Consider the following 9,173-nt stretch of genomic DNA (forward strand, 5'->3'; position numbering starts at 1 on the left):
TTTTCTAGAGATAGGTTTTGCCATGTTGCCCAGGCTGATCTCAAACTTCTGAGCTCAAGTGATCCTCCCACCTCAGCCTCCCAAAGTGCTGGGATTACAGGTGTGAGCCACCGAACTGGCTAAACTTTTTTTGTGTGTTAAATTACCCAGTGTCAGGAATTCTGTTATAGCAACGTAAAACAGACTAAGACAGCCACTTTGAAAAACAGTTTGGCTGGCTGGGTGTGGTGGCTCATGCCTATAATCCCAGCACTTTGGGAGGCCGAGGCGGGTGGATCATCTGAGGTCAGGAGTTCAAAACCAGCCTGGCCAAGATGTCAAAAACCCATCTCTACTAAAAATACAAAAAAATTAGCCGGGTGTGGTGGCGCATGCCTGTAATCCCAGCTACTCGGGAGGCTGAGACAACAAAATCGCTTGAATCCGGGAGGTGGAGGTTGCAGTGAGCCGAGATTGCTCCACTGCACTCCATCCTGGGCAACAGAATGAGACTCTGTCTCAAAAAAAAAAATAAAAAAGGAAAACAGTTTGGCAGTCTCTTAGAAAGCATAAACATATGCTAACCATATGATTTAGTAACTCTGCTCCTAGGTATTTACCCAAGAAGAATGAAAACATATGTCCACACAAAGATGCATACATGTTCCTAGAAGCTTTATTTATAATAGCCCCAAACAGGAAATAGCCCAAGTGCTCATTAACTGGTAAATGGATACAACAATTAATTGTGGTGTAGCTATACAATAATGGAAGACTATTAAGAAAAAAAACGGGGCCGGGCGCGGTGGCTCACTCACGCCTGTAATCCCAGCACTTTGGGAGGCCAAGGCAGGTGGATCACCTGAGGTCAGCAGTTCGAGACCAGCCTAGCCAACATGGTGAAACCCCATCTCTACTAAAAATACAAAATTAGCCGGGCGTGGTGGTGCACGCCTGTAATCCCAGCTACTCGGGAGGCTGAGACAGGGAGAATTGCTTGAACCCAGGAGGTGGAGGTTGCAGTGAGTGGAGATTGCGCCATTGCACTCCAGCCTGGGCAAAAAAGAGTGAGACTCCGTCTCAAAAAAAAAGAAAAAAAAAAAAGATAAAAAACGAACTATGAACTACAGACATACACAACAATATGCTCAAAAGTATTTTGCTAAGTGAAAGAAACATATACAACAGGCCACATACTGTATGATTCCATTTATATGACAATCTAGAAAAAGCAAAACTCTGGGGACAGAAAAGGGCCCAGTGGTTGTCGGGGACCAGGAATGAGGGGTGTGGTCATCTACAAGGGCACAGGGGGATTTTTTGGCATGATGGAACTGTTCTTTTTTTTTTTTTTGAGAGGGAGTCTCGCTCTGTCACCCAGGCTGGAGTGCAGTGGCGCCATCTTGGCTCACTGCAACCTCTGCCTCCCGGGTTCAAGCAAAATTCTCCTGCCTCAGCCTCCCAAGTAGCTGGGACCTCAGGCACACACCAGCTAATTTTTGTATTTTTATTAGAGATGGGGTTTCACCATATTGGCCAGGCTGATCTCAAACTCCTGACCTCGTGATCCGCCCATCTTGGCCTCCCAAAGTGCTGGGATTGCAGGCATGAGCCACCACACCCAGAGATGGAACTGTACTACATCTTGATTATAGTGGTGGATATACAACTGCTTGTGTCTGTCAAAACTCACAGAACTTGGCCAGATGCAGTGGCTCACGCATGTAATCCCAACACTTTGGGAGGCCGAGGAGGGAGGATCCCTTGAGCCTAGGAGTTCAAGACCAGCCTGGGCAACATAGTGAAACCTCTTCTCTACAAAAAATGAACAAAATTAGCCAGGCATGGTGGCATGCCCACCTGTGGTCCCAGCTACTTGGGAGGCTGAGGTGGGAGGATCTCTTGAGCCCAGGAGGTCGAGGCTGCAGTAAGCCATGATCACACCACTGCATACCAGCTTGGGTGCCAGAGTGAAACCCTGTCTCAAGAAAAAACTCCAAACCAAACCAAAACAAAAAACCTCACAGAACTGAATGCCAAAAAGTGTGAATTTTACCATATGCAAACTAATTTTTTTTAACATGAGGGGAGGCTAAAAAAAAAAAAAAGAGAAAGAAAGAGAGCTTGAGATCTGTGAAATTCTGGGTAGCAAGGGAATTCCCCATGCATACCCTAAATCAGATCTTTGCAGAACCTCTTAAAATCTAAAGTTTGTCAAGCCCAGCCTGACAGCTGTGTCCGGGACTTGCTGGTGACCTTGGGCAAGTACCTTTGCCTCCCAGAAACATAGTTTCTTAGCCCAGAAAGGGAAGAGAGAGCTCTAAACATCTCTAACAAGGCACAGACATCTATTGAGCACTGAGTCACTGCCAGGCTACCCATACATGTGTTTTTTCACATCAGAAGGGTAGGGCAAGACAATAGTGTTTTAAATGTTCTTTATTAAGTCTTTTTTTTTTTTTTTTGAGATGGAGTCTCGCTCTGTTGCCCAGGCCGGAATGCAGTGGCACGATCTCAGTTCACTGCAACATCTGCCTCCCAGGCTCAAGCGATTCTCCTGCCTCAGCCTCCCAAGCCCGAGTAGCTGGGATTACAGGAGCCTGCCACCACGCCGACTAATTTTTGTATTATTAGTAGAGATGGGTTTTACCATGTTAGCCAGGCTGGTCTCGAACTCTTGACCTCAAGTGATCCACCCTTCTCGGCCTCCCAAAGTGCTGGGATTACAGGCATGAGCCACCATGCCAGGCCTTTATTGAGCATTTAGATGTATTAAGCACTTTGCAGGTATTAGTTCATTTCATCCTTATACCACTCCTAGATGGTAGGAACTAGCACTACCTCTATTTTACTAATTGACAAGAACCTAGGTGCGCAGAGGTTTCATAAATTGTCAAGGTCAACATAGCCCAGTATCCCCAGTATTTGATCCAGCCCTCTCATTTCAGGGCCCATGCTCCTAATCATCATACTAAATCATGTGACATTCCTGGAGACAAGCTGTGTGACATCCTCTCAGCATCTCAGTGTTCCTGGACCTTACCCTTTATGCAGTTTAGTCTTTTTTTTTTTTTTTTTTTTTTTGAGATGGAGTCTCGCTGTTGTCGGCTTGGGCTGGAGTGCAGTAGCACGATCTTGGCTCACTGCAACCTCTGCCTCCCAGTTTCCAGCAATTCTCCTGCCTCAGCCTCCCGAGTTGCTGAGATTACAGGTGTCTGCCACCAGGTCTGGCTAATTTTTGTATTTTTAGTAGAGACGGGGTTTCACCATATTGGCCAGGCTGGTCTCGAACTCCTAACCTCAGATGATCAACCTGCCTTGGCCTCCCAAAGTGCTGGGATTAAAGGCATGAGCCACCGCGCCCGGCCACAGTTCAGTCTTTTAACTGCGGGTACTCAGCAGTTAGGGATTACAGGTGTGAGCCACTATGCCCAGCCCCTTCCCTGCTCTTGAGTCTAACCTCCTGCCTCTCCCTTCTTGGCTAGACTAAGCTCTTCTCCCTTCTGGGCCTTTGCCCAGGTGGTGACTTCTGCCAGAAACACTGGTTAACTCAGCTTAAATGTCACTTTGCTCCCCATCATATTTCTGAAACTCCGTCTCAAAACAAAATAATAATACATAATTGTTAAGATCATCCTTGTTGGCCAGGCGTGGTGACTCACGCCTGTAATTCTAGCACTTTGGGAGGCTGAGGCAGGCAGATCACTTGACGTCAGGAGTTCGAGACCAGCCTGGCCAACATGGTGAAACCCTATCTCTACTAAAAATACAAAAGTTAGCTGGGTGTGTGGCGGGTGCCTGTAACTCCAGCTACTCAGGAGACTGAGGCAGGAGAATTGCTTGAACCTGGGAGGCAGAAGTTGCAGTGAGCCGAGATGGCACTACTGCACTCCAACCTGGGTGATAAGCAAGACTACCAACAACAACAACATCAACAACAACAAAAGGATTATCCTTGCTTATTGCTCTGGGTTGTAAATCCCTGGGTTGTAAATCCCTGGCTCCCTTGTCTGTTTATTCCGTCAGATCAAAAGCTTCTTCAGGATAGGGAGGGGCCCCTGTCACCAGCCAAGCATTTGTGCATGCTAGGTGCCAGTGAGTGTTTATTGAATGAATGAATGAATGAATGAATGAACGAGTGAGTGAGTGAGTTAATGTGGCCTGAAAAGTTGGACAGTTACTCTGGAGAATTATAGATGCCTCGTCCTGTATCTGGACTCTGGAATTTTCTAGGCCTCATTGGAACCCTTGTCCTTTGCCCAGGTTTTATTGCTCTGCAGGTCTCCACCCTGGCAGGAAGCTCTTGCCACCGGCTACAGTCTGGATCCAGCCTGGCCAGTTCCACCTTTCCCACCTACGACACCTGGCAAGACCAAGACACAGCCCTTCCACAAATACATGAGTACATGAGCACGTGGGGTGGACAAGCCATCCAATCAGTCCTCACTGACTCTGGTAAGGGAACAAACTTCTCCCAGTTTACCTGGGATTTTCATGGTTTTAGCACTGAAAGTCTTACACCCCCAGAGACCCAGGATCCCAGACAAATAGGGGCAGTTGGTAGCACTGGGTTTGTTGGGTCATCTTTGTGGACAGTGGAGGGAGTGGGACCTTCAACACAGATTTATTTATTTATTTATTTTTTGAGACGGGTTTCGCTCTTGTTGCTCAGGCTGGAGTGGAATGGAATGGCGTGATCTCGGCTCACTGCAATCTCTGCCTCCCAGGTTGCAGGGATTCTCCTGCCTCAGCTCCCTGAGTAGCTGGGATTACAGGCACCCACCACCAGGCCCGGCTAATTTTTGTATTTTTAGTAGAGACACGGTTTCACCACGTTGGCCCAGCTGGCTTTGAAATCCTGACCTCAGGTGATCCGCTGCCTCTATTACTTTTTTTTTTTTTTTATCTTTTAGAGATAATATTTGACATATAAAGAGAATAAATGTATCACATATATAAATTATAAAGTATAATAATATAGCGAATAATTATGAACTCACCACTCAGCCCAATTCTCCTTCTCCAGAGAAGTACTTGTTAGAAGATGAGGAATTTAATGTCCTTCTCAAGCTTCCTGGCTTCCCTCCCAAGCAATTCCCAATTTTTAATAGTTATATATTATTCGTAACATTTACATTTTGTTCTATAGCTATAATTAAATCTTCTGTACTTTGTCTGGAGGTTGAGTCTAAATACTGAAAAGCAATAAACAGCATCATGATTCCGTAAACACCCCTTGCTTGAGAACTCCTGGTCCCCAAAAGGAAAAAATGGGATCCTGTGCAGTGCCAGCTTTCAATCTCAAGAAGCTCAATGTCATGGTTCTTAGAGGCAGAAGAGATCTCAAGCCTCCTTCTAGCTAACTGAGTCATTTTACAGAAGATAAATTGAGACTTAGAGAAGGAAATAAATTTTGCTTCAAGTCATAAGACTCGTCAATTCCTTACACTATGTTCTGGCCTCCTCCTGGGATTTCGTAAATAAATGAGGCCAGACACGGTGGCTCACGCCTGTAATCTCAGCACTTTGGGAGGCCAAGGTGGGTGGATCACTTGAGTTTGAGACCAGCCTGGCCAATATAGCAAAACCCTGTCTCTACTGAAAATACAAAAATTAGCCGGGTGTGGTGGCGCACACCGTAATCCCAGCTACTTGGGAGGCTGAGGCAGGAGAATCGCTTGAACCTAGGAGGTGGAGGTTGCAGTGAGCCAAGATTGCGCCACTGCACTCCAGCCTGGGCGACAGAGCAAGACTCTGTCTCAAAAAAGTAAATAAAAATAAATAAATGATGTTAGCTGCAAAGTCCCTTTTTTGAAGGGAATTTAGACTATATAGACTTTACATCAAGGATTCAAGGACCTACAGCTGGGCACATTGGCTCACACCTGTAATCCCACCAGTTTGGGAGGCCAAGGAAGGAGGATCACTTGAGACCAGGAGTTCAAGACCAGCCTGGGCAACATAGTGAGCACCTGACTGTACAGAAAATAAAAAATTAAAAACTTAGCCAGGCATGGTGGCACATACCTGTTAGTCTCAGCTACTCGGGAGGCTGACGCAGGAGGATCACTTGGGCCCAGGAGTTCAAGGTTGCAGTGAGCTATGATCCCACCACTGCATTCCAGCCTGAGCGACAGAGGCGAGACCCTATTATTTAAAAAAAAAAAAAAAAATGGTCTCGAGACCTGTCAATTCCCCACACTACGTTGTCTGGCCACCTCCTGGGATGTGATAAATGAATAAATAAATGGTGTTAGCCACAAAGTCCCTTTTTTTGAAAGGGAATTAATCTATATGGATGTCACATCAAGGATTCAACGGGCATACACTAAGAAAATGAAGTATTTTAATGACAGCAGGTAAAATCAGAGAGCCCTTTGTCTCCAAACATCTTTGGTGTGGGGCTAGGCTGAACTTGGCAGGGAGTGGTTTCATTGGCTGCCGAGCCTGGAGAGGGTTGTTTGGGGAAGGGTTTATCTCTCCGTCCCAAGTAGACAGAGTTCTGGCACCTGATTCCCTTGCTCTGAGAAGAGGGTGGGGCCTTCTTTGCTTGGAAGCGGGGGACAGGAAGCAACAGGTCCCTGGGCCTCCACAGTTATGAACTGCAGCACCTTATCTATTGTTCTTGAGATGCCAGGTCCAAAGGTATCTGAGCAGTGGGAGGACACCCAGTCAGCCACAGGGCTCCATGACAGCAGCCCCACTTTCCAGGGGGCTTAACTCACTCCACTTAAGTTGGAGGGGCCTGCTGCCCATGGACTTGGTTCAGGAAAAATCTTGTCCCCTGAGTAACGTGGAATATGGAAATAATAGTTCACGTTGATTTGCACTCCCGTCTGCCATGTTTGGTTAGGTTATTTCACCTAATTCTTTTTTTTTTTTTTGAGACAGAGTCTCACTCTGTCACCCAGGCTGGAGTGCAGTGGCCCGATCTCGGCTCACTGCAAGCCTGCCTCCAGGGTTCACGCCATTCTCCTGCCTCAGTCTCCGGAGTAGCTGGGACTACAGGCGCCCGCCACCACGCCTGGCTAATTTTTTGTATTTTTAGTAGAGACGGGGTTTCACCATGTTAGCCAGGATGGTCTCGATCTCCTGACCTCGTGATCCACCCGCCTTGGCCTCCCAAAGTGCAGGGATTACAGGCGTGAGCCACCGCGCCCGGCCCTTCACCTAATTCTTGAAATCACTCAACAAAGTAGGTTCCATTATTATTCTCAGTTGTACAGATAAGGAAATTAGAAGTCCAAAGAGTCTGTGGCTCTGACTCAAAGGCTTATTACTAGCAGGTAGAAAAGTAGGATTCAGGCCAGCATGGTGGCTCACACCTGTAATCCCAGCACTTTGGGAGGCTGAGGTGGGTGGATTGCTTGAGCCCAGGAGCTAGAGACCAGCCAGGGAAACATGGTGAAATACTGTCTCTACAAAAAAATACCTAAATTAGCTGGGCATGGTGGGACATGCCTGTAGTCCCAGCTACTCAAGAGGCTGAGGTGGAAGGATCGCTTGAGCCCAGGAGGCAGACGGAGGTTGCAGTGAGCTGAGATTGCACTACTGCACTCCAGCCTGACCTTGTCTCAAAAAAAGAAAAGAAAAAGAAAAAAGAAGGGCAGAATTCAGAAGCAGGCAGTCAGGAGCTGAAGTCTATGCTGGGAACCACTGTGCCAGGATGGTCTTAAGCCAGAACACCAGCCTCCCTGCCTCTGCCAAGAAACTGGTCGTTCATTTCTCTAAGCCTCAGTCACCTCTTCTGGGAAATGGGGATGATTGTGTCTGCTCTATAGACTGGCCAGAGGACCAAATGCCCCTCCGGTTCCAGCCCTGGTCACCTGCTCCCCTGACCTGTGGCTGTCATGGGAGCTCTTGCTGGGCTGGACAACAGGGAGCTCAGGCCATCCTCTTGCCTTCCTTCTCTTGGCTGCCCCGGAGTCTGGAATTTCAGGTCCCCGCAAAAGACTATTTCTTGCTAAATTAAGCAAGGTTTGCCACTCAGTTCAAATGGCACCCAGAAACAAAACCCCACCCTGATTTTAGTGGAATAGCACAGAGATTAAGAGACTGAGGAGGGCAGTGGCCCAGGGTTCAAATTCCAGCTCTGTCATTTTTTTGGTGGTTTTTTTTTTTTTTTTTTTTGAGACAGAGTCTCGCTCTGTCACCCAGGCTGGAGTGCAGTGGTGTGATCTTGGCTCACTGCAACCTCCACCTCCCGGGTTCACGCCATTCTCCTGCCTCAGCCTCCCGAGTAGCTGGGACTACAGGCGCCCACCACCACGCCTGGCTAATTTTTTGGTATTTTTAGTAGAGATGGGGTATCACCAGGTTAGCCAGGATGGTCTCGATCTCCTGACCTTGTGATCTGCCTGTCTTGGCCTCCCAAAGTGCTGGGATTACAGGCATGAGCCACCGCGCCCGCCCCAGCTGTGTCATTTTTATTGTGTGTGATGGTGACTTTTAGGTCTCAACTTGACTGGATTAAGGGATACCCAGATAGCTCATAAAGCATTATTTCTGTGTATGTCTGGGAGGACGTTTCCTGAAGAGACTGCTATTTGAATCAGTGGACTGAGTGAGGAAAAGTCACCCACACCCACGTGGATGGGCACCATTCAGTCTACTGAGGGCCAGGATAGAACAAAAGGGCAGGCAGGAAAGGTGAATTCACTCACTTTCTCTCTCTCTCTTCTTCTAGAGCTGGGACACCTGCCTTCTGCCCTTAAACATCAGAACTCCAGGGTATCTCACCTTTTGACTCTGGGATTTGTACCAGCAGCCCCCCAGTGTTCTCAGGCCTTCAGCCTGGGACTGAAAGTCTTGGATTGGGCAATGCTACCAGCTTTCTGGTTCCCCAGCTTGTAGATGGCTTATCCTAGGACTTCTCAGCCTCCATAATCCCATGAGTCAATTTCCCTAATAAGTCCCCTCTCATCTCTCTCTGTATATATCCTATTTGTTCTGTTCTTGGGAGAACCCTGACTAATACACTGTGTAACATCAGGCCAATCCCTTTACTTCTCTGTGAGTCTCTGCTTCCAAATCTGTAAAATGGTCACGCCTGTAGTCCTAGCACTCTGGGAGGCCGAGATGAGTGGATCACTTGAGGCCAGGGGTTCACAACTAGCCTAGGCAACATAATGAGTCCTCATCTCTTATAAAAAACAAACAGGGCTCGGTGCGGTGGCTCATGCCTGTAATCCCAG

The 9,173-nt window shown here is 47.5% G+C and overlaps 1 protein-coding gene across 1 annotated transcript in view; it reads left to right on the forward strand.

The window, feature by feature from the left end:
• Window positions 1-4,429, forward strand: part of CDH3 (cadherin 3) — a 77,066-nt gene extending 72,637 nt beyond the window's left edge. Inside the window, exon 16 of the mRNA XM_054669492.2 lies at window positions 4,243-4,429. Coding sequence (XP_054525467.1) covers window positions 4,243-4,389 — 147 coding nt within the window. The 3' untranslated portion in view covers window positions 4,390-4,429. The remainder of the gene's footprint in view (window positions 1-4,242) is intronic.
• The last annotated feature ends 4,744 nt before the right edge of the window (window positions 4,430-9,173 follow it).

The sequence above is a fragment of the Pan troglodytes genome, chromosome 18 (genome assembly GCF_028858775.2).
Source record: "Pan troglodytes isolate AG18354 chromosome 18, NHGRI_mPanTro3-v2.0_pri, whole genome shotgun sequence".
In the NCBI taxonomy this organism is placed as follows: Eukaryota; Metazoa; Chordata; class Mammalia; order Primates; family Hominidae; genus Pan; species Pan troglodytes.